Below are 27,694 nucleotides of genomic sequence, written 5' to 3' on the forward strand. Positions count from 1 at the left end.
TTTATTACACGAGTTTATTTTTACGATTGTCCTACATAATAACACACGTAAATTATCTAGGTAAGCCAATATAGTGTCAAGAAAATCTATTACTTTCCGTTGTAGTAATGGTCTGCCTTCTGCACCAGACATCACTATATCCTGCTTCTCTGTGGATTGAAAAAACTCAAGTGAAACATGTGGATAAATATCCTGGTACAAGACGTGTGTTGTCCTGTACCGTGACAGAATATGGTGCCTTGTCAAGGTGAGAGTTGGTGGTTGTGGGGTGCAACAAGGCAGTGTTGTGGTATCACAAGGACTGCAGTATTGTCGGCCAAGTCACATCCTGCAGCCTCAACACTTCTTTTAATCACGTATAAACAGCGTTTAATAGTTTTATCTAAATGATCCTCTTACAGAACCGACCTCTGAAGAGTAATCTATCTAAAATGTAATAAATATGTATATTAGATTACATTTGTAGTGACTTAGATATGATAATTTAACGTTATATTTTTATATACACGACTGGTGCCTCGTACAAGGGTCACACGACGCCTGGGGAACAGGAAGCAATTATTTCTGATTACAGGAAAGAAATGGTATCTCCAGGTCATAAGATTAAGAGCCTTTCATCATTAAGAGTTAAACCATCTTCAAGAGTGGAATGGTTTGAGTCGTTCCTAGTTATTAAAACGATTTTAAATGTGTATAATGTTCCGGCTAAGACACATGTCTTGTCTTCAAGCAGTCTTGACCACACAACAGCTGACAGATGACAACCTTCAAGCAGTCTTGACCACACAACAGCTGACAGATGACAACCTTCAAGCAGTCTTGACCACACAACAGCTGACAGATGACAACCTTCAAGCAGTCTTGACCACACAACAGCTGACAACCCTCTAAACGATAAGCATCTCACCCATTATTTAAAACCTCTTTATTCTCGATGTATGATTTTTTCCATCTTCCTAATAATAATAATAATAATAATAATAATAATAATATTAATAATAATAATAATAATAATGTCCAAATGAGCTTTACTGTTTACGCTACCACATTATTGAAATTTAACATCAGGTTTTTCCCTAATATTCTGTTAACCAAACATCTTAAAGTGAAGATTCGAGGGCCAGGAGCTAGAATTTGATCCCTGCATGAGAGGCCATGCAAATGATTTCCTTCAGACACAAGTCTACGGCACTAACATGTAACATTTCACGCGACTGACACCAACTGTATTTGCCACAAGTACACGCGAGTACGTATTCTAACCTAAGCTTGTCAAGGTTATACTCCAGCTCCTGGTGCCGCCTCCTCGGCTGTCGTAGTTGCTTCTTAGTTGCTTAAATTCACTTAAAAGACCTTTAATATCTTGCTTTAGGACTTTCATGTATCTGAAGTGATCTACCTCCAAGGATCAAAACGTCTTCAGAGGACAAGGATCAAAACGTCTTTAATAAAGGTATCCTACGTGAATACATCCTTGTTCACTTCCCACAATCCTAACTCTCAAGTCCAGGATAAAATTTGCCTCCTCTTCCTCAAGTTCTAGCTAGTTCAGTATGTCAACACTGATCAAAATTCTTCAGTTGATTTGTGTTTTAATTCCTGTAACCTAGTATAGTTTCCATATTTCTGAGCTTACTGTATCATTAACATCAAATATCCTTTGTGCTGTAACGAATCATCGCCCTACTGAAGTCTCCCAGGTCAGACTGACACTTGTCAACACTATGTAACCCGTCCTGTGTGATGGAAGACAGGGGAAACATACCTAGCTTTTGTTCCCACTATGTAACTAGTATATAGAATAGGGTAGCAGGACATTGCTGCTACCCTGTAACAATTACACATTAGCACATCTACACAAAAACCTCATTAGTCACCCTATTTCCTAACACAATAGTAATTAATTACAGTTATAAACAAGAAATCACAACTTATTGATATACGTAATTATCTGTCTTGACCGCTGATGCTTCACACCTCACTAATCTTTACCTCTCCTGCTCAAAGAAATCCACGGTCAAATTTTGGATAAGCTGTCAAATACGAGAAGAAAGCAACTATTTATATGTCCAAAAACAGATCGAAAAGCAGTGAAATTTACATTTCTAGTTGTGAACTGTTCTAGATACGGTACTGCGAGTTCTTTCAAGCGAAGAACAAGAATTTAACATCACACGAAGAACGATTTTATATATCGCTCGAGAACCGAGTAGAAAAAAAAGTTGAGTTTTTATTTTTAATTTGTAGGTTAATTGTTCTAATTAAGGTATTGTTAAAGATCATAGCAATAGTTGTAAAGTGTTGTAGCCAGGGTATTGTTCAATTAAGACCATAATAATAGTTGTAAAGTGTTTTAGCCAGGGTATTGTTTCAACAACAGCATAAGAGAATGGTAAGAGGACACTAGCAGCAGTGAAGAGGATGTTTCAAGTACCAGGTGAACTATTCTGACACTGCTGCACACACTTGTGCATCCACGCACGTATAGCTGCTGCTGCTGATTACTGACCTATGCACGTCAGTAAAGTCTGTAATCAATACTAAACTAAGCAACAGGATGAGAGCTATATGGGATGCTAACAGCAGCAGTATAGACAGCAGCAGAGAGCACACCACTGTCTCACACACACGCTCTACACACACTGCCTTCACTACCTCCACTACACCTCTCCTCCACTACCACCACCTTCCCCTCCCACAACTCCACTTGTGCCACCTCCTTCAGGTAGGACCCAACACGCTGCCCAGCAACACTTTCCTACCACTGTCAACGCCAGATTTGATCCGCTGGAATGACAGTTACAATTTCTTGGATTAGGAACCCTCTCATGTGGATCGATATATGCCCACCGAAGGGACTTGTTGACCCAGGATAACCTAAGTTAATCCATGTGGCTTATTTCCACTGTGGTCCTTAGGTGCTCTTCCCAAGATATCACACCAGTCGACTAACACCCAGGTACCTACTTACTCCTATGTGAATAGAGGCAACAGATGTTGGGCAACATGCCTGACATTCCCACAGGCAACAGATGTACGGAGAAAATGACTGATGTTTCCACCCACTCCAAGATTAAACTCGGATCTCTCGGTTGTGAAGTAAAGGCAAGAGCCGTGTAGAAACTAGCAAGCAATATGCTTGTCATCTATATTATGTGTAAAGTAAATATTCTCAAGGTCTAGCATCTGGAGAAACAGACAAATGCAGTATAATGTGATCCTATGTTAACAACGTTTCGCCCACACAGTGACCTTTATCAAGTCAAAAATACATCTGTTTGATTACGCATTACTTGTGTTTATTTAACATTGTGTGGGTATGTTATCCATTTGTGTTTATTTAACATCGTGTGGGTATGTTATCCATTTGTGTTTATTTAACATTGTGTGGGTATGTTATCCATTTGTGTTTATTTAACATTGTGTGGGTATGTTATCCATTTGTGTTTATTTAACATTGTGTGGGTATGTTATCCATTTGTGTTTATTTAACATTGTGTGGGTATGTTATCCATTTGTGTTTATTTAACATTGTGTGGGTATGTTATCCATTTGTGTTTATTTAACATCGTGTGGGTATGTTATCCATTTGTGTTTATTTAACATTGTGTGGGTATGTTATCCATTTGTGTTTATTTAACATTGTGTGGGTATGTTATCCATTTGTGTTTATTTAACATCGTGTGGGTATGTTATCCATTTGTGTTTATTTAACATTGTGTGGGTATGTTATCCATTTGTGTTTATTTAACATTGTGTGGGTATGTTATCCATTTGTGTTTATTTAACATTGTGTGGGTATGTTATCCATTTGTGTTTATTTAACATTGTGTGGGTATGTTATCCATTTGTGTTTATTTAACATCGTGTGGGTATGTCATACCACTGATCACTGTCCAGTACCTGTGTCAACATCACAGACACCTAGACAGCGGCTATTATACAAGACGTACACTTCTTAGTAATGTAACTTAACGTACACTGAGAATAGGACCCTGGTGGCTAAAGCTCTCGCTTAACACACTGAGGGCCCGGGTTCGATTCCCGGTGGAGTGGAAGCATTTCGACGTGTTTCCTTACACCTGTTGTCATGTTCACCTAGCAGCAAACAGGTACCTGGGTGTTTGTGGACTGGTGTGGGTGGCATCCTGGGGGACAAGATTGAGGACCACAATGTAAATAAGAGAAGACAGTCCTCGATGACGCACTGACTTTCCTGGGTTATCCTGGGCGGCTAACCCTCCAGGGTTAAAAATCCGAAGAAATTCTTATCTCTTACCTTACCTTACACTAAGAACAGCACCTCAGACTTGTGGTAGACTGAGAACAGCACCTCAGACTTGTGGTAGACTGAGAACAGCACCTCAGACTTATGGTACACTGAGAACAGCACCTCAGACTTGTGGTAGACTGAGAACAGCACCTCAGACTTGTGGTACACTGAGAACAGCACCTCAGACTTGTGGTACACTGAGAACAGCACCTCAGACTTGTGGTAGACTGAGAACAGCACCTCAGACTTGTGGTAGACTGAGAACAGCACCTCAGACTTGTGGTACACTGAGAACAGCACCTCAGACTTGTGGTAGACTGAGAACAGCACCTCAGACTTGTGGTAGACTGAGAACAGCACCTCAGACTTGTGGTAGACTGAGAACAGCACCTCAGACTTGTGGTAGACTGAGAACAGCACCTCAGACTTGTGGTAGACTGAGAACAGCACCTCAGACTTGTGGTAGACTGAGAACAGCACCTCAGACTTGTGGTAGACTGAGAACAGCACCTCAGACTTGTGGTAGACTGAGAACAGCACCTCAGACTTGTGGTAGACTGAGAACAGCACCTCAGACTTGTGGTAGACTGAGAACAGCACCTCAGACTTGTGGTAGACTGAGAACAGCACCTCAGACTTGTGGTAGACTGAGAACAGCACCTCAGACTTGTGGTAGACTGAGAACAGCACCTCAGACTTGTGGTAGACTGAGAACAGCACCTCAGACTTGTGGTAGACTGAGAACAGTACCTCAGACTTGTGGTAGACTGAGAACAGCACCTCAGACTTGTGCTAGACTGAGAACAGCACCTCAGACTTGTGCTAGACTGAGAACAGCACCTCAGACTTGTGGTAGACTGAGAACAGCACCTCAGACTTGTGGTAGACTGAGAACAGCACCTCAGACTTGTGCTAGACTGAGAACAGCACCTCAGACTTGTGGTAGACTGAGAACAGCACCTCAGACTAGTGGTAAAGTGTGAGCGTACACTGCCTACCACCACAGTTCACTTCATATACTGAGATACCACCTACAAGTATCACCATCCCTGGCATCTTACACTACTACTGAGGTACCAAACTTCTCCCAGTACCACCAACCATTGCTAACATCAATTCCCCTGATCCCTGCATTATCTGATAATAACAAATGTTCATGGATAAGAGAAAATATATCATTGGCTGGAAAATCAATACATGAAGCAAAGTTTCGCACAATATAAAGACACAAGACAGAAACATAAATGTAAATGTAAGAATTTATGCAAAAATTGAAGAGCATTGTAGGGGTCCGTGGACCAGCTGATGAGAACCAAGCTACTACAGGATATACATATGAATTCAAAGATTTAAAAGGTGAACTTGAGGTTCTCTTCAGCAGGTAAAGTACAAAACATAAAATATAAAAAGGTAAGTACACCAGTGTCGGCCTCTAGTCGACAGGTCGGAGACCAACCTCAAGTTTCAGTTCCCGTGTATGATGGTGAGCAATGGTGATGACAATGGTGGTAGTGATACTGGTGATGGATGTGGTAAATGTTGTGGTGATAGTGGTTGTCAAGGTGTTAGGGAGAAAAAGTGATAAGTGTCGATAATAATATAATAATAATACTTACGGTATGGAGTCGTCTCTCAAGAGACCAGCAGCTCTAAGATGGTTGTCTTGGAGTGAGGGGAAGACTGTACAGCAAGACTGGCATCTCTCTCCTCCACCCACCGAGCCTTCCTGGCACACACAACCATAGTTATATTGTACTACCATCACTCTTCCATAACCCTGACACACACAACCATAGTTATATATTGTACTACCATCACTCTTCCATAACCCTGACACACAACCATAGTTATATATTGTACTATCATTACTCTTCCATAACCCTGACACACACAACCATAGTTATATATTGTACTACCATCACTCTTCCATAACCCTGACACACACAACCATAGTTATATATTGTACTACCATCACTTCCATAACCCTGACACACACAACCATAGTTATATATTGTACTACCATCACTCTTCCATAACCCTGACACACACAACCATAGTTATATATTGTACTACCATCACTCTTCCATAACCCTGACACACAACCATAGTTATATATTGTACTACCATCACTCTTCCATAACCCTGACACACAACCATAGTTATATATTGTACTACCATCACTCTTCCATAACCCTGACACACAACCATAGTTATATATTGTACTACCATCACTCTTCCATAACCCTGACACACAACCATAGTTATATATTGTACTACCATCACTCTTCCATAACCCTGACACACAACCATAGTTATATATTGTACTACCATCACTCTTCCATAACCCTGACACACACAACCATAGTTATATATTGTACTACCATCACTCTTCCATAACCCTGACACACACAACCATAGTTATATTGTACTACCATCACTCTTCCATAACCCTGACACACAACCATAGTTATATATTGTACTACCATCACTTCCATAACCCTGACACACACAACCATAGTTATATATTGTACTATCATTACTCTTCCATAACCCTGACACACACAACCATAGTTATATTGTACTACCATCACTCTTCCATAACCCTGACACACAACCATAGTTATATTGTACTACCATCACTTCCATAACCCTGACACACAACCATAGTTATATTGTACTACCATCACTTCCATAACCCTGACACACAACCATAGTTATATTGTACTACCATCACTTCCATAACCCTGACACACACAACCATAGTTATATTGTACTACCATCACTTCCATAACCCTGACACACACAACCATAGTTATATATTGTACTACCATCACTCTTCCATAACCCTGACACACAACCATAGTTATATATTGTACTACCATCACTCTTCCATAACCCTGACACACACAACCATAGTTATATATTGTACTACCATCACTCTTCCATAACCCTGACACACACAACCATAGTTATATTGTACTACCATCACTTCCATAACCCTGACACACACAACCATAGTTATATATTGTACTACCATCACTCTTCCATAACCCTGACACACACAACCATAGTTATATTGTACTACCATCACTCTTCCATAACCCTGACACACACAACCATAGTTATATTGTACTACCATTACTCTTCCATAACCCTGACACACAACCATAGTTATATATTGTACTATCATCACTCTTCCATTACCCTGACACACAACCATAGTTATATATTGTACTATCATTACTCTTCCATAACCCTGACACACAACCATAGTTATATATTGTACTACCATCACTCTTCCATAACCCTGACACACAACCATAGTTATATATTGTACTATCATTACTCTTCCATAACCCTGACACACAACCATAGTTATATTGTACTACCATCACTTCCATAACCCTGACACACAACCATAGTTATATTGTACTACCATCACTTCCATAACCCTGACACACAACCATAGTTATATTGTACTACCATCACTTCCATAACCCTGACACACAACCATAGTTATATTGTACTACTATCACTCTTCCATAACCCTGACACACAACCATAGTTATATATTGTACTATCATTACTCTTCCATAACCCTGACACACAACCATAGTTATATTGTACTACCATCACTTCCATAACCCTGACACACAACCATAGTTATATTGTACTACCATCACTTCCATAACCCTGACACACACAACCATAGTTATATTGTACTACCATCACTTCCATAACCCTGACACACACAACCATAGTTATATATTGTACTACCATCACTCTTCCATAACCCTGACACACAACCATAGTTATATATTGTACTACCATCACTCTTCCATAACCCTGACACACACAACCATAGTTATATATTGTACTATCATCACTCTTCCATAACCCTGACACACACAACCATAGTTATATATTGTACTACCATCACACTTCCATAACCCTGACACACAACCATAGTTATATATTGTACTACCATCACTCTTCCATAACCCTGACACACAACCATAGTTATATATTGTACTACCATCACTCTTCCATAACCCTGACACACAACCATAGTTATATATTGTACTACCATCACTCTTCCATAACCCTGACACAAAACCATAGTTATATATTGTACTATCATTACTCTTCCATAACCCTGACACACAACCATAGTTATATATTGTACTACCATCACTCTTCCATAACCCTGACACACAACCATAGTTATATATTGTACTATCATCACTCTTCCATAACCCTGACACACACAACCATAGTTATATATTGTACTACCATCACACTTCCATAACCCTGACACACAACCATAGTTATACATTGTACTATCATTACTCTTCCATAACCCTGACACACAACCATAGTTATATATTGTACTATCATCACTCTTCCATTACCCTGACACAAAACCATAGTTATATATTGTACTATCATTACTCTTCCATAACCCTGACACACAACCATAGTTATATATTGTACTACCATCACTCTTCCATAACCCTGACACACAACCATAGTTATATATTGTACTATCATTACTCTTCCATAACCCTGACACACACAACCATAGTTATATATTGTACTATCATTACTCTTCCATAACCCTGACACACACAACCATAGTTATATATTGTACTACCATCACTTCCATAACCCTGACACACACAACCATAGTTATATATTGTACTACCATCACTCTTCCATAACCCTGACACACAACCATAGTTATATATTGTACTATCATCACTCTTCCATAACCCTGACACACACAACCATAGTTATATATTGTACTACCATCACACTTCCATAACCCTGACACACAACCATAGTTATACATTGTACTATCATTACTCTTCCATAACCCTGACACACAACCATAGTTATATATTGTACTATCATCACTCTTCCATTACCCTGACACAAAACCATAGTTATATATTGTACTATCATTACTCTTCCATAACCCTGACACACACAACCATAGTTATATATTGTACTATCATCACTCTTCCATAACCCTGACACACAACCATAGTTATATATTGTACTATCATCACTCTTCCATAACCCTGACACACAACCATAGTTATATATTGTACTATCATTACTCTTCCATAACCCTGACACACACAACCATAGTTATATTGTACTACCATCACTCTTCCATAACCCTGACACACAACCATAGTTATATATTGTACTACCATCACTCTTCCATTACCCTGACACACACAACCATAGTTATATATTGTACTACCATCACTCTCAAATAACCCTGACAAACAACCAGTTATATACTGTACTACACAACCAACACACTATCATTACAACTCTCACTACAACCACCACACTATCACTACAACTACTATCACTACTACTACCACCTTACTACTATTATTAAGGCTACAATAATAATGTCACAATGATACACTTAGGTAGAGTTTAAAAATTAATGTAACGCTTGTGCATATAAGACGCTAGTGTAAGATTGTAGAGGAGACGATGTAGGAGGCTGACGGCAAGTGTGCGAGACACCTGGATGACACGTGTTGCCTGACACCTGGATGACACGTGTTGGCTGACACCTGGATGACACGTGTTGGCTGACACCTGGATGACACGTGTTGGCTGACACCTGGATGACACGTGTTGGCTGACACCTGGATGACACGTGTTGGCTGACGCCTGGATGACACGTGTTGGCTGACACCTGGATGACACGTTGACTGACACCTGGATGACACGTGTTGGCTGACACCTGGATGACACGTTGACTGACACCTGGATGACACGTGTTGGCTGACACCTGGATGACATGTGTTGGCCGACGCCTGGATGACACGTTGACTGACACCTGGATGACACGTGTTGGCCGACACCTGGATGACACGTTGACTGACACCTGGATGACACGTGTTGGCCGACACCTGGATGACACGTGTTGGCTGACACCTGGATGACACGTGTTAACTGACACCTGGATGACACGTGTTGGCTGACACCTGGATGACACGTGTTGGCTGACACCTGGATGACACGTTGACTGACACCTGGATGACACGTGTTGGCTGACACCTGGATGACACGTTGACTGACACCTGGATGACACGTGTTGGCCGACACCTGGATGACACGTTGACACCTGGATGACACGTGTTGGCCGACACCTGGATGACACGTTGACTGACACCTGGATGACACGTGTTGGCCGACACCTGGATGACACGTTGACTGACACCTGGATGACACGTGTTGGCCGACACCTGGATGACACGTGTTGGCTGACACCTGGATGACACGTGTTGGCTGACACCTGAATGACACGTGTTGGCTGACACCTGGATGACACGTTGACTGACACCTGGATGACATGTGTTGGCCGACGCCTGGATGACACGTTGACTGACACCTGGATGACACGTGTTAACTGACACCTGGATGACACGTGTTGGCTGACACCTGGATGACACGTTGACTGACACCTGGATGACATGTGTTGGCTGACACCTGGATGACACGTTGACTGACACATGGATGACACGTGTTGGCCGACACCTGGATGGCACGTTGACTGACACCTGGATGACACGTGTTGTCCGACACCTGGATGACACGTTGACTGACACCTGGATGACACGTGTTGGCCGACACCTGGATGACACGTTGACTGACACCTGGATGACACGTGTTGGCTGACACCTGGATGACACGTTGACTGACACCTGGATGACACGTTGACTGACACCTGGATGACACGTGTTGGCTGACACCTGGATGACATGTGTTGGCCGACGCCTGGATGACACGTTGACTGACACCTGGATGACACGTGTTGGCTGACACCTGGATGACACGTGTTGGGCGACACCTGGATGACACGTGTTGGCTGACACCTGGATGACACGTGTTGGCTGACACCTGGATGACACGTTGACTGACACCTGGATGACACGTGTTGGCCGACACCTGGATGACGCGTTGACTGACACCTGGATGACACGTGTTGGCCGACATCTGGATGACACGTGTTGGCTGACACCTGGATGACACGTGTTAACTGACACCTGGATGACACGTGTTGGCCGACACCTGTATGACACGTGTTAACTGACACCTGGATGACACGTGTTGGCCGACACCTGGATGACACGTGTTGGCTGACACCTGGATGACACGTGTTGGCTGACACCTGGATGACACGTTGACTGACACCTGGATGACACGTGTTGGCCGACACCTGGATGACACGTTGACTGACACCTGGATGACACGTGTTGGCTGACACCTGGATGACACGTGTTGGCTGACACCTGGATGACATGTGTTGGCCGACACCTGGATGACACGTTGACTGACACCTGGATGACACGTGTTGGCCGACACCTGGATGACACGCTGACACCTGGATGACACGTGTTGGCTGACACCTGGATGACACGTGTTGGCTGACACCTGGATGACACGTGTTGGCTGACACCTGGATGACACCTGTTGGCCGACACCTGGATGACACGTGTTAACTGACACCTGGATGACACGTGTTGGCTGACACCTGGATGACACGTTGGCTGACACCTGGATGACACGTGTTGGCCGACACCTGGATGACACGTGTTGGCTGACACCTGGATGACACGTTGGCTGACACCTGGATGACACGTGTTGGCTGACACCTGGATGACACGTATTGACTGACGCCTGAATGACATGTGTTGGCCGACACCTGGATGACACGTGTTGGCTGACACCTGGATGACACGTGTTGACTGACGCCTGGATGACACGTGTTGGCCTACACCTGGATGACACGCTGACACCTGGATGACACGTGTTGGCTGACACCTGGATGACACGTGTTGGCTGACACCTGGATAACAGGTGTTGACCGACTAACATCTATATGACAAGTGCACAAGTGCTAACCAACACCTTCATTATATGTACTAACACCTGTCACCTGGATGAAGGGCCAAAAACACTTACACGTGAACATCAGAACAATGTAGAACACTCATGAAGTACAGAGAACGAAAACAATGGAGAACACGAAGTCAGAAGCAATGAACAGGTGTTAGAAGGAACACAGGTGAAGTTAGAACACCAAACATATGAATGCAAGACAAGTGACAGCAGATACAAGGTAGAGAAAACAGCAATAAACTGAGAGTATGAACAGTGAAAGAGTAAGAACCGTGAAACAGTAAGAACAGTGAAAGAGTAAGAACAGTGAAACAGTAAGAACAGTGAAAGAGTAAGAACCGTGAAACAGTAAGAACAGTGAAAGAGTAAGAACAGTGAAACAGTAAGAACAGTGAAAGAGTAAGAACCGTGAAACAGTAAGAACAGTGAAAGAGTAAGAACCGTGAAACAGTAAGAACAGTGAAAGAGTAAGAACCGTGAAACAGTAAGAACAGTGAAAGAGTAAGAACAGTGAAACAAAGAACAGTGAAACAGAGTAAGAACAGTAAAACTGTAATAAGTATAAGAATATCATTATATTAAGTGTATATAATACCAACTTGTACAACACTTCGGTATCTTTGCCTAGATGATCAGGTTTGTTCAGTCATAAAGCAGAGTTGACTAAATACTTTAGACAACAGTAGTAGTGTAAATGTGAAGTAATCAGTCCCTCAGTCTTGTGTATGGTTCAGGGTCATGATGGGATGTGAACACGACCAAGGCTGAGGGACTGACCACCTCAAACATCTTCAAGGCTAAACAACTGATCACCGTATATCTACCTCCCCACTACTGTTGTCTCCAGTATTTAATCACCTCTATATTTCGACTGAAGACGCCTACTGATCAGGCGAAACGTTTTGGCAATAAAGACACCAAACTGTTGGACATGTATCTTACTCATCTAAGAATATCGACTTACACATACAAAACAGTATAGTACATGCAAGAAACAACTGGAACAGTCCAGCCCCAGCAGTGCGTCACTACTGTCTCCATACTGAACTACACTGAATGAATATATTCATAACAACATCGAGTACAGTACACAACGCCTAGTGAATGTAGCCGAGCATGCCTTTAGTTACACAAGGAAGCACCAAGAGAGGATTGTAGGCAATTTCGCTGCTTAAGTATTAGTTAAGCGTCTTTCGTTATAGCTTAGTTGCAGCAACGTATGAATGTCATTACGTGTTAAATATATCAAAATGAAAAAGTGGCAAAATAAGGCGAGGACATGCAGCCAAGTTGTATATTCAAAGCCAAGCTAGAAGTGTTCTTAATGTTTACCTCGTCGGCTGAGGTGGTGGGGTTGGAAGGTTGTTGAGTGGAGGAGGTTGACGTGGTGGGGTTGTCTTGAGTGTCACCGTGTGCAGGCACCTCCGTCAGTATGCAGCTGACGGAGGTGGTCCTGGCTGCGGAGGAAGCACCACAAGTGTCATCACTGGAGGTGACACTCGTCAAGGCTGCCCTCTGAGTCAAGCGGGAGAAAAGTTCAGACGAGGTTATGGATGAGCCAGACTCCGGCGTGGATGGTAGATGAGGCTCCTCTTTGATAGGCGAGTCCTCCTCTTCAGCGTTCTCCAGTGACGGTGGCGGAGACAACGGTGCTACGTCAAGTTCCTGTCGTAGGAATCACCTGTTTTACTGGTCAGGGAAAATCTCTCCTGACCAGGCACTTAAGGGTCACGTCAGTTCCCCTGTTTTCTAATATGTTTATTTTTCCTACAATCTACCTTGTCCATAATTACTATCGCATCTGCTTTGCCTGCTTTCGTAAGGTGAAGTCTGAGTGAAGCTCAGACCTGTGCACCCCTCAAGGAAGGTTCCTTGATATTGGTGAGGGGCTCTTGATTTAGGGAATTGGATCTGTGCTCCAGTTCCCCGAATTAAGCCTGAATGCCTTCCGCATCCCCCCCTAGGCGCTGTATAATCCTCCGGGTTTAGCGCTTCCCCCTTGATTATTATAATAATAATAATAATAATCAGACCTGTGCAGGAGCTCCTTAAGTCGACTACGTTTAAACCCGTAAACTGTCCCAGCAGATCTACGTCCACATGTGTAGCGCTACAAAATTAGATCTAAGTTATTTTTACACATTTTCAAATGTAAAAAAACAAAAAGATCTACTTTATTTACATACTTTCAAATGTTGAAAAAACGTATATATACGTTTGGACCGTTTACGGGTATAATAATAAAGTTACCACAGTGTTATATACGTGCCTTAATCATGTACTGGTGTGTACCACATACCATTCCTACAAAGATCAAGCACCTTCCTTGAGAGGTTAGGTACCTGCATCAAGGTACCTTGATGCACGAATATTAACTTCATTACTAACAAAATCTATTACAAACAATTAACTACAACAGTCGCTCCATAGACTACAAAAATTATAAGTTAGACAAACTACAATATTAACAATTATAGATCAATAACGTATTAGATTTATCTTTTTTTAAACTTTTATTAATAAAATACAATACAAAATAAACTATGCTAGAGTTAGTATATGTTTGAACTTAGAGGCTAAGTAGAATAAAGTCGTGTCAACACTGCAAACAACTAAGTTCGTCCATCCTGGACCAGGTCTTGGTCCTGGACCAGGCCTTGGTCCTGGACCAGGCCTTGGTCCTGGACCAGGCCTTGGTCCTAGACCAGATCTTGGTCCTGGACCAGGTTTTAGTCCTGGACCAGGCCTTAGTCTTGGACCAGGCCTTGGTCCTGGACCAGGTCTTGGTCCTGGAGCAGGTCTTGGTCCTGGAGCAGGTCTTGGTCCTGGAACAGGTCTTGGTCCTGGAGCAGGCCTTAGTCCTGGAGCAGGTCTTGGTCCTGGACCAGGCCTTAGTCCTGGAGCAGGTCTAGGTCCTGGACCAGGTCTTGGTCCTGGACCAGTCGATCCTTGACCAGGTCTTGATCCTTGGCCAGGTCTTGTTCCTGGACCAGGCCTTGGTTCTGGACCAGGTCTTGGTCTTGGACCAGGTCTTGGTCCTGGACCAGGCCTGCCCTTCAAGTGTACTTTTCATTGCCAATTTGTGTTAGATGTGGTGGTGAGTTAGTGCAGTGTTGGAAGGGATACTCACAGCTTGGGATGGTTGCTGTAGGTGGGTGATGTGAGGTCGTTGGCGTCTGGTGGTTCGAGTCTTCAGTTCTTGTTCACTCTCCTCACTCTCGCTGCTCCCACCCACCTAAACACAACAATGATATTGACAATGAACGAAGAGAAGTGGGAGAGGAGAAAGAGGGAAAAGAGGAAGAGGGGGAGAGGAAGAGGCGGAACAGTAGTAAACCGAGCTGGAGACAATCGGTGAAGAGGTGGGGCCAGGAGCTGTGACTCAACCCCTGCAACCTCGATTAGGTGAGGGCATTTAATCATAGTGCTAATATTATCAACTTTAATGTAAGGCACTATGCCAGAAAGGGTCATACAACAAATAGATAATGAGAGAGAATCAACTTTCATACAAGGGAAAGCCATTCCTAATTCCTAGAACTAGATAAAACTTGTATTGTTGTCAGTGGCCCTTATAAACCACAACAAGATACAACGTATGTTGTCAGCGGCCCTTATAAACCACAAGATACAACGTATGTTGTCAGCGGCCCTTATAAACCACAAGATACAACGTATGTTTTAGCAGCCCTTATAAACCACAACAAGATACAACGTATGTTGTCAGCGGCCCTTATAAACCACAACAAGATACAACGTATGTTGTCAGCGGCCCTTATAAACCACAACAAGATACAACGTATGTTGTCAGTGGCCCTTATAAACCACAAGATACAGAATATGCTGTCAGTAGCACTTTAAACCACAAGAAGATACAACATATGTTGTCAATGGCCCTATAAAGCACAAGTAACACGAACACTGGTGTATTGTTTACCAACCTGAGGGGAGACAGTGGTGAGACCAGTCCTGCGATGCTTCTCGTCCCCAGCCCTTCTGTTGCCTCCCCTGCAAAACAAACACTAAGTCACAATACTATGCAAGGAACAATTCACAAATAACTAACACTAGTGACCAGGCTAGACGACGTTTCTGTCCGTGCTCTTTCGGTTGTGACTTGATAAGGGTCTAAGACACTTAGATAACGTTTCGTCCATCAAGGATTGATCAAGCCCTGGTGGACGAAACGTCTTATCCTGTGTCTTATTTACATACTTGACATTGTTTACCTTTGATATTCATATTACTACACTAGGTACCCACACACCCCATTCCCGTTTAAGTTTACTAACAGGAGGGTATCACTGAATCTAACGTGTGTATTGTTAACTAAGAGTATCAGTGAATCTGATGTGTATTGCTTTTTAACAATGAATTACTAGCAATGTAATCCCATATTTGGATCTCATATACGAAGCTCATCTTGTGCAACGGAATTTAACGAGAAAATCAGATCATTTTTGTTCCCACAATGTAATTAACACACGGAACATTACCTCGTGCATGAACCCTATCATATGTGATGGAAAACTGTTGTTCCCATAGTGTAAAACACATAGATTATGGATAGTGTGTGAGAAAGTGTGTGTAATACAAGTGTAGGTGTCACTTACTTGATCACTCCTCGTGAGAATAAAACAGAAAAGATCACATGGTTGAGAGAAACATTAGTTACTTAATATATGATATATTACTACAACTTCCATCTTGTATATTTTACACTATATATATATTCATCGCCATTATACAGTCTTGTTGAAATATAAAAACCTTATAGAATACAACCAGAATAGATTCTCTCACAGTATTATAAATATATCAAGTTAGAACTATAGAAATATTAGTTTTGAAGGCTGTTATACAACTTACACTGTGTTAACCCAACGAGGCATTCCCTACAAGCTAATAGTCAGTGTTCATTCATAGAATGGAATCTTAGAATACTGCAGTAGATGAAAATATTTCCTGTGTAGCTACTCACTACCTTTTGCTATCCACAAAGTCCTTAAAAGGCACCCAAGTTCCCCGTCTACTAATAACATGTTCATTTTTCCACTATAATCTACCTTGTCCAGGATCTTTCCTTAATTCATGGTATAACTTAACAGATTTTTGAGGACAACGGTGTGAGCTTTGCTCACACCAATGCAACATAACTGTCCTCACAACTGTCCTAGACACAAAGCAAATGCGACAGTAATTATGGATAATGTACATGTTATTATAAGACAGGGGTACTTATGTGCCTCTTAAAATGTGTGTATTATGGTAATATAGATGAGTGTACTCTTATTATATAAGTTGACTACTCTTGACAGGAGTAAGAGTAGAAAGAACACTGTGCTGTGGTATGATAGCACTCAGCCTCACTTAGTGGAGGAGAATTGTGCGCTAGTGATTAATGTGAGGTACACTGAGGAAGAGTGAGAGATGGTCTACACTAGGATCATCCTGCCCTCTCCCACTCCTATGTACTCCCATTCTAACACTGTCACTTGCCAAGTACTCTGACTCGATCGATTACAATCTAACTTGATTTCACTCTTATACACACTCACACTCTCTATCTCTCTCTCTCTCTCTCACACACACACACGTTGCAAGACTACCGTATCTTCCATACAATTACATATTCACATTTTGTGCTTGTATATCTAAATAACTTTTTAATACACAAAAAAAAACATTGTAGATAAAACTGAATAATGAAAGAAGCAAAACGAAAGAGTCGTGTGTTAAGAGACGCGTCGCTGGATCACTCTCTGCTTCAATAACACTTTTTTTAATATTGCAATCTAGAAACTCTTGTTTACTTGCATTTCCTAACTTAAAAACATAATGCAGGTCATCTCTGAAACTCTTTCCTCTAAATGGAAGTGAAAATTTAACAATATAAGTTGTAAGTTGACCGCAACACACACAATGGCTGTAAGAATTCTTTAAGTTGTATGTAGGTCGCGACTCACACATAATAAGGCCGAGGCTTCATTTTTCACTTTTGATCAAAAACACAGTTTGAAAACACAAACACTTATTTACGTGACTGTTTCAATAAATTCTTTTATAAGAGTTGCGTCACTTGACGTGTGTTTTGGAGGCGGTGAGAGACGTGTTCATGTCTGTTGTTGTTCCTGAAGTAACGTGAGGACGGGGTGGCAGGTGACGTGTGTCTTGTCAGATGTTATATAAATGCTTCAGAAAACTGACAAGAATGAGACACTTGTGCTATATTGGAAATCTTTACTGAGGCAACGTTTCGCCAGCCAGTGGCTTCTTCAGCTCAATACAGAGAATGGAGAAACACGAGGAGTTTGAGGTAATCAGTCCCTCAGTCAATGTGTTCAGACAATCAATCTTGATTGGACTGAAAATATCAACTCCAGGCTGAGGGACTGATTACATCAAACTACTCCTCGTCTTCCATCGTTCTTCTCTGTATTGGACTGAAGAAGCCACTGGCTGGCGAAACGTTGCCTCAATAAAATTCCCAAATGTGTCAAGTCTTCGTCTTGTGAGATACTTCCTTCCTCTACGACCCGTCTTCACAACACAAACACAGATCGTGTGTTTCTCCACGTTCTATACCTCCGTCTATCCTGCAAGTTTACCATCTATCTGCCACCAGCCTAAACCTCAACTTCGTTGCGTTAACGCTAAATTTGCATAACTTTTGTTAACGTTAACCTAAATTAACGCAATTTTAGGTTCCATTATATAGTGTTAATAATAATATAATAATATTAGTGTTAATATAATAATATTAGTGTTAATATAATAATAGTGTTAATAATATTAGTGTATATAATAATAATAATAATAATAATAATAATAATAATAATAATAATAATGAGAGAACACCTCACTGGTGTGATAGGCGAGGTATTACACCTCACAAATGTGATAGGTGAGGTATTATACCTCACTAATGTGATATGTGAGGTATTATACCTCACTAATGTGATAGGTGAGGTATTACACCTCACTAGTGTGACAGGTGAGGTATTACGCATCACTCCAGTAGTCATCAATGTGTTTCTTTGGTCAACACACTGCAAGATTGCACCATCACACGATTCTAGACTATGTATTTTGCAACTTACAAATCAGGCAATGTTTCACTCCGTCCTAAACCATTACCAAGTCCAAGACAGGCCGAAACGTAGCCTAATTTCATTTCCAGTTTGTTGGTGCCACGATACCCGGTACTAGTCACTAGTTGTATATCAGTAATGATCACCAGGCGTCACTACTCTTCTTGTGCAAGTGTTAGGGCTGGTGCAGTAGTACGCTCCTTGTCGGATAACACTGGTGACTCTCTGCCTGCTAAGTGTTTCTCGGGTCGTGTGGGTAGTGAAAATGCCCCGCCAGGTAAGTCATGCCCTGGTGAGTGCCCGTTGAAGCTACTGAAGGAGTATGCCTGTGTCCAGATCTCATCCTGCGGAGAATCAGAGTCATGACGAATTCTGAACGTGCAGGGAAGCCCAGGGCTCCGTGAAGGCTCGTCTCCAGCCAGTAGGAGCATACAAGGGGGTCCCTCGCTGGGCTCTAGCACCAGGGACGGCCGGGGCGTGAGGGACGGTCTAGGGGTGTGGAACGGTGTACCGTCTAGTTGACTGTCAGAAATGTTGCTTTCTCCACTTGGTGTAGCATCCAGACGACCCTCCAGCGCAGGAGTGTACTCTAGTGAGGGACGCGGAGTAGACCACGGAGTGCCTTCAGGTGGTGTACGGTACGCTGGGGACCCAAGCGGTGATGACTCAGCAGAAGAAAACAATGGAGATGCCGCGCGCGAGCGCGGCGTCCACCAGAGTTTGGCCGGTCCTGGTGGCAAGGTCAGAGAATCACGACGCGTTAAAGAGTCTCCGGCAAGGAAATCTGAAACACTGTCGTTCTTAAGAGAGTCAACACAAGCTATAACTGAGCACGCCACTGTTGATGACGGGGCTACAATGCTCTGAACGGTTGGAGCCACAGAACCTAATTGCAGTGGCCGGGAGTAGGAGAGACTTCGTCCAGATGCTGAGGAGGAGGAAGGAGAGATTCCCCGGTGGTTCATGGTGCCAGTTGACCTCCGACGTTGTTGTTGTACTCCTGCTTCCTCTCCAATGCTTAATAAGGGCCGCGTCTCGCTCTCCTGACATTCATCCACTAAGCTGTAATAGTCGCCAGAGACTGACTTCGACATTTTGCACGTTGCATATTCCTGAGGTTTCCATCCTCTGGTGTCATGTTGTGCTCCGCTAGTCAACTTTACCTGCTGTGCCATGCTCATGTCTTGTGGTAAATAATGTTTCACAGCTTCAGAATGTGATTCAAAGGTTAGATCGGCAGACTCCGTCAAGGATGACATACTCAGTCGTTCCCCGATATCCTGGTGACGGAAGTCTCCATCGTGGTTGTGTTTTTCATCTGTTTCCTGTAAGAAAGTGGTTTCCATGCCTGCGGCAGATGGCAAGTCTTCAAGAGACGTTGAGAAGGGAGACGAGGAAGAGAAGGGAGAGACGGGAGATGCCAGCGCCAGCATCTGTGAAGTGATGGATTGTGGTGAGAGGAGAAGGCCGCTACCATCATCACACGGGTCATCATTTGCTGCGGTGAGTGGTAACATGAAGCAGTGATGAGGCATCACATCATCACCAATAACTGCGACGTTGTCATGGCTTTCCCTGTCAGTGTGACAGATGGTGAACGGGGAGGAAGTGGGGTCATCCACGGTAGTGGCTGAGTGTGCGGATGGTGCTGGTGACCTCCCCGCTGGCTGAATGGGAGACCTCGATGACATGGTTGAACTACACGATAATACGTCCTCAGCTTCCTCGTGTAGCACAGACAACTTGCGTGACATCCTTGCAGCGTGCAATGATACATGATCAATTAAAGTGGTGCAGCTGGTAAAAATAATGACATACACAGATATGATGATACAAAGGAACACACACAGAGATGTAGCAGATAAAAGTGACATACATACTATCTCCTCTGGTTAAAAACGCCTGGGAAGGGTCACTTAAGTCGATATTCTATCATAAACATGTTGTCCTAACATCTAAATTGGAAACTGGACAAGTATCTCCACCAAATGGCAAGTCAACCAGGCTATGGATATGTGGGGCAGCGGGCCACCAGTAGCAACAGCCTGGTTAACCAGGCAAGCACCAGACAAGCCTGAATCAAGGCCCAGCTGTGAGTAAGAAAACACTCGACACTCGTCACAGGTATATGATACAGAAGAACACAGTAGTCACTTCTATAGTTATTCTATATAGTGCAATATATAGTGATATATATAGTGCAATATATAGTGCAATATATAGTGATATATATAGTGCAATATATAGTGCAATATATAGTGATATATATAGTGCAATATATAGTGCAATATATAGTGATATATATAGCAATGGCACCTGAGAAATGCATCCACGTCCTATTTAATTTTCGATGCCTTTTTTCAATGGCATTTACAAATAAAATGGCACTCTATATAGAGCTTAATGAGAAAGTTTACTGTATACTAAGAATGTCAGACTTTTTTGTAAAATACCTTTGATAAGTTCCTTGAGCTTTTCTTACTTCCAGAGACCGGCCATAGTCCAGGCTCTACTACCATCATAGTTCCGCTCCTGTAGTTACAAACATACCCAGAGAACATCTAGTGTAGCAAGACCTGCCCCAGTAGTGAACACTGTGGGTGGCCCAGTAGAACACTGTGGGTGCCCCAGTACTGAACACTGTGAGTGGCCCAGTAGAACACTGTGCTCCAGTAGTGAACACTGTGGGTGGCCCAGTAGTGAACACTGTGGGTGCCCCAGTAGTGAACACTGTGGGTGGTCCAGTAGAACACTGTGGGTGCCCCAGTATTGAACACTGTGAGTGCCCCAGTAAAACACTGTGCTCCAGTAGTGAACACTGTGGGTGGCCCAGTAGAACACTGTGGGTGCCCCAGTATTGAACACTGTGAGTGCCCCAGTAAAACACTGTGCTCCAGTAGTGAACACTGTGGGTGCCCCAGTAGCGAATACTGTGGGTGCCCCAGTACTGAACACTGTGGGTGCCCCAGTACTGAACACTGTGGGTGCCTCAGTACTGAACACTGTGGGTGCCCCAGTACTGAACACTGTGGGTGCCCCAGTACTGAACACTGTGGGTGCCCCAGTACTGAACACTGTGGGTGCCCCAGTAGAATATTGTGGGTGCCCCAGTAGAACACTGTGGGTGCCCCAGTAGAACACTGTGGGTGCTCCAGTAGTGAACACTGTGGCCGCCCCAGTAGCGAACACTGTGGGTGCCTCAGTACTGAACACTGTGGGTGCCCCAGTAGTGAACACTGTAGGTGCCCCAGTAGTGAACACTGTGGGTGCTCCAGTAGTGAACACTGTGGCCGCCCCAGTAGCGAACACTGTGGGTGCCTCAGTACTGAACACTGTGGGTGCCCCAGTAGTGAACACTGTAGGTGCCCCAGTAGTGAACACTGTGGGTGCCCCAGTACTGAACACTGTGGGTGCCCCAGTAGTGAACACTGTGGGTGCCCCAGTACTGAACACTGTAGGTGCCTCAGTACTGAACACTGTGGGTGCCCCAGTACTGAACACTGTGGGTGCCCCAGTAGTGAACACTGTGGGTGCCTCAGTACTGAACACTGTGGGTGCCCCAGTAGTGAACACTGTGGGTGCCTCAGTACTGAACACTGTGGGTGCCCCAGTAGTGAACACTGTGGGTGCCCCAGTAGTGAACACTGTGGGTGCCTCAGTACTGAACACTGTGGGTGCCCCAGTAGTGAACACTGTGGGTGCCTCAGTACTGAACACTGTGGGTGCCCCAGTAGTGAACACTGTGGGTGCCCCAGTAGTGAACACTGTGGGTGCCTCAGTACTGAACACTGTGGGTGCCCCAGTAGTGAACACTGTGGGTGCCTCAGTACTGAACACTGTGGGTGCCCCAGTAGTGAACACTGTGGGTGCCTCAGTACTGAACACTGTGGGTGCCTCAGTACTGAACACTGTGGGTGCCTCAGTACTGAACACTGTGGGTGCCTCAGTACTGAACACTGTAGGTGCCCCAGTACTGAACACTGTAGGTGCCCCAGTAGTGAACACTGTGGGTGCCCCAGTAGTGAACACTGTGGGTGCCTCAGTACTGAACACTGTGGGTGCCCCAGTAGTGAACACTGTGGGTGCCTCAGTACTGAACACTGTAGGTGCCCCAGTACTGAACACTGTAGGTGCCCCAGTAGTGAACACTGTGGGTGCCCCAGTAGTGAACACTGTGGGTGCCTCAGTACTGAACACTGTGGGTGCCCCAGTAGTGAACACTGTGGGTGCCTCAGTACTGAACACTGTGGGTGCCTCAGTACTGAACACTGTGGGTGCCTCAGTACTGAACACTGTAGGTGCCCCAGTAGTGAACACTGTAGGTGCCCCAGTAGTGAACACTGTGGGTGCCCCAGTACTGAACACTGTGGGTGCCCACTCAATACCTCACCAACATTCTGATGCATCTCTACACACCACCACTGTAGTAACTGTTCCAGTAATGTAACTATTATACAGAATATTACCTTACGTATCAAACACAAACAACTTTTTCTCAAAGTAACTTGTGTACAAAATATTACCGGGTATCAAACCAACATGGATTACCTTAAAATGTAACTATTATATAGAATATGGTAACAATACACTGCAGATTTGCACAGTCTCTCCCTCACAGCGGTGAGGGAGAGATGGAGAGGGAGGGAAGGATGGAGTGAGTGTCCTGGAGTTTACCTGGAGTTTACCTGGAGAGAGTTCCGGGGGTCAACGCCCCCGCGGCCCGGTCTGAGACCAGGCCTCCTGGTGGATCAGAGCCTGATCAACCAGGCTGTTGCTGCTGGCTGCACGCAAACCAACATACGAGCCACAGCCCGGCTGATCCAGGAAACTTGCATCTGTTCTTTTGTTTACACGAGGCACATCAATACTGTTACTCGTCAAAGGGACTTACTTCCATTGTGGTCCTTACCTCAATTATCTATCTCTCTATCTCTCTCTCTCCCTCTCTCTCTCTCCCCCCCTCTCTCTCTCTCCACGTAGGATAATCTTCCTGCTGCCTGGCGCGTTATTAAAGCAAAACAAGTCAAGCAGTGTGGCTTATCTCCACTGGGGCTCTCTGGTCCTCTTCCCCAGGATGCCAACCATGACAGTATTATTTACCGTGTGAACTAGGTTCAAAGTTGATCTTCCTCTACCACTGAACCGGATATCGAACCCCGGTTCCTTTAGTTGCGAGGAAAAGTTGATTGAATAATGTGATTTAAAGCCTGGTATAAACCTTGGTAATAGATACCCACAAACTGGTTTGAAAAAAACGCGTAAACAAACACTAGGATATATCAGAACGCGTTTGGCTCCAGCGTCCTTGATCAAGGACCCAACACCGAGACATTATGTCCTAGTGTTTATACTTTCAAAACGGATTAAAATCCTATTGACAACACATCAAGGTGCCCCGTAGTTGGGTTGGTGGAACACTCAGCTCACACAGAGGTTCGTGGTTCGATCCCCGGTACGGGTGGAAACACTGTGCGTGTTTCCTTAAGACACACACACACTCCCTGTTCATCTAGAAGTAGGTACCTGGATGTTAGTAGTCTGGTGTGGGTCGCATACTGAGGACAAAACTAACCTAATTTGCCCGAAATGCTCTGCATATCCAGGGACTTTCTAAAGTGTATCACTGATGTTACCTATGATCTGTTTACATGACTCACGAAATCGTAATGACACGATTGGAAACAAACCATACCACGGGTAGGGATAGAACCCGCGGTCAGTGTGTCTCAAAACTCCAGACCGTCACGTTAGCCACTGGGCCACCTAACCACAATAAAATTCATGAAACTAGTTAGCTTTCTACACCATAGGAAGGTTAGCATAGGCCACCACTGTGACCACAAATGCAAGTTTTTACAGACGAATCTCCAGCTAGCTGGTCCAATGGCTAACGCGACGGTCTGAAGTTTTGAGACACACTGACCGCGGGTTCTATCCCCGCCTGTGGTATGGTTTGTTTATGGTCTAAGTTGTATCATGTACTTGTAGAAATAAAGATTATTATTACGAGGGTGACTGAAACTGCACATCACCTGTTCAACACAATGTTCATACACACACACACACACAGACATACACCTCCGGGCATACATGGTCAAACAGGATTGTGCAGCACATAATGAAAGTATACAAACTGGAGGGGGAAGAGCGAGGTACCAGTGTTGTAACAGTGATGGTATCAGCGTAGTAAACCATCCTCTCAAACTATCGTAAATCATCTACACCAACGGGTAATAAACTTATGGAGAGCTCATAAAGCTCCGCTCAGCTCATAAAGCTCCGTTCAGAGCTTTATAAGCTCTGAACGGAGCTCATAAAGGACTCAGCGAGTCCTTATAAAAGTCTTGGAGAGGTGAGGCACAATCGTACAAAACACAATTTGACTAACAACAGACTAAGTGTACACCAGTGTGTAACAAACGACGTATGCGAGGGCTACGTCTGACAACGTTAGTCACACAAAACGTTCAAAACAACACGTTCGTTGTGTACGTAGCGAGGTTGACAACTATCCTCACGTTCGTAACTTTACTGTCCTAAGACGTTACCAGCGTAGCTTAACGTTTAATGTAGCTCTAGAGGGCCATGACAAGCAACACCTTGCTATCATTACTGATGACACGTTTCGCCTGCAGTACCACTTGATTCTTCAGACCGAAGTGGTGTGCGGGGGCGAAACGTCGTCTATAACAAAGGTAGGTTGTATGTGAACAGAAGAGTGGACGAGGGAAGATCCCGAACCGCGGTCTGCAAACCGACAGTCTGACGCGGTCCGAGGCCTCTCCTCTACCCTTCTCTGGAGTCACCGACACCTGTTTATCACAACCTCATTTCCGTCCGTAGGTTATGTCCGTGTTATGAAGCACAGGGGAGGGGGAGGGGTGAGCTTACCTGTACTGGTCCAGTTGGTCGTAGGCTGGTTTAGGAGCGTAGAGTGTGTGGTCGCTAGCCATGTCGCTGGCTACCACCTCTTGTAGAGAATCTTCCTCCTCCTCCACCTCCTCAGTCACTTCCACCCACTGTAACAGACAGTAATGTATTGTAACAGTGCTACAGTAGCACCACCACACACTGTAAGAGACAGTAATGTATTGTAACAGTGCTACAGTAGCACCACCACCACACTGTAAGAGACAGTAATGTATTGTAACAGTGCAACAGTAGCACCACCACACACTGTAAGAGACAGTAATGTATTGTAACAGTGCTACAGTAGCACCACCACACACTGTAAGAGACAGTAATGTATTGTAACAGTGCTACAGTAGCACCACCACCACTGTAAGAGACAGTAATGTATTGTAACAGTGCTACAGTAGCACCACCACACACTGTAAGAGACAGTAATGTATTGTAACAGTGCTACAGTAGCACCACCACACACTGTAAGAGACAGTAATGTATTGTAACAGTGCTACAGTAGCACCACCACACACTGTAAGAGACAGTAATGTATTGTAACAGTGCTACAGTAGCACCACCACACACTGTAAGAGACAGTAATGTATTGTAACAGTGCTACAGTAGCACCACCACCACACTGTAAGAGACAGTAATGTATTGTAACAGTGAAACATTAGCACCACCACACACTGTACATAATGATACACTCTGCTACATGATACACTCTGCTACATGATACACTCTGCTACGTGATACACTCTGCTACGTGATACACTCTGCTACGTGATACACTCTGCTACGTGATACACTCTGCTACGTGATACACTCTGCTACATGATACACTCTGCTACGTGATACACTCTGCTACATGATACACTCTGCTACATGATACACTCTGCTACGTGATACACTCTGCTACATGATACACTCTGCTACGTGATACACTCTGCTACGTGATACACTCTGCTACATGATACACTCTGCTACGTGATACACTCTGCTACGTGATACACTCTGCTACGTGATACACTCTGCTACGTGATACACACTGCTACGTGATACACTCTGCTACGTGATACACTCTGCTACGTGATACACTCTGCTACGTGATACACTCTGCTACGTGATACACTCTGCTACATAATGATACACTCTGCTACATAATGATACACTCTGCTACATAATGATACACTCTGCTACATAATGATACACTCTGCTACATAATGATACACTCTGCTACATGATACACTCTGCTACATGATACACTCTGCTACATGATACACTCTGCTACATGATACACTCTGCTACATGATACACTCTGCTACATGATACACTCTGCTACATGATACACTCTGCTACATGATACACTCTGCTACATGACACACACTGCTACATGATACACTCTGCTACGTGATACACTCTGCTACGTGATACACTCTGCTACGTGATACACTCTGCTACGTGATACACTCTGCTACGTGATACACTCTGC

At 43.8% G+C, this 27,694-nt stretch overlaps 1 protein-coding gene across 7 annotated transcripts in view; it reads right to left on the minus strand.

The window, feature by feature from the left end:
• The window catches only part of LOC128699797 (serine-rich adhesin for platelets), a 350,518-nt gene that overhangs the window by 67,800 nt on the left and 255,024 nt on the right, over nt 1-27,694 (minus strand). For 5 of the 7 annotated variants that reach the window (XM_070102414.1, XM_070102415.1, XM_070102413.1 and 2 more), the window contains 5 exons: nt 26,191-26,318; nt 16,150-16,216; nt 15,339-15,443; nt 13,541-13,873; nt 5,890-5,999 (listed from right to left, as the gene is read on the minus strand). In XM_070102414.1, the coding sequence (XP_069958515.1) occupies nt 5,890-5,999; nt 13,541-13,873; nt 15,339-15,443; nt 16,150-16,216; nt 26,191-26,318 (743 nt within the window). Of the gene's footprint in view, nt 1-5,889; nt 6,000-13,540; nt 13,890-15,338; nt 15,444-16,149; nt 16,217-26,190; nt 26,319-27,694 lie in introns of those variants that run through there. The other 2 variants (XM_070102416.1, XM_070102417.1) reach the window with 2 other exon arrangements.

This window comes from Cherax quadricarinatus, chromosome 81 (genome assembly GCF_038502225.1).
Source record: "Cherax quadricarinatus isolate ZL_2023a chromosome 81, ASM3850222v1, whole genome shotgun sequence".
Classification (NCBI taxonomy): Eukaryota; Metazoa; Arthropoda; class Malacostraca; order Decapoda; family Parastacidae; genus Cherax; species Cherax quadricarinatus.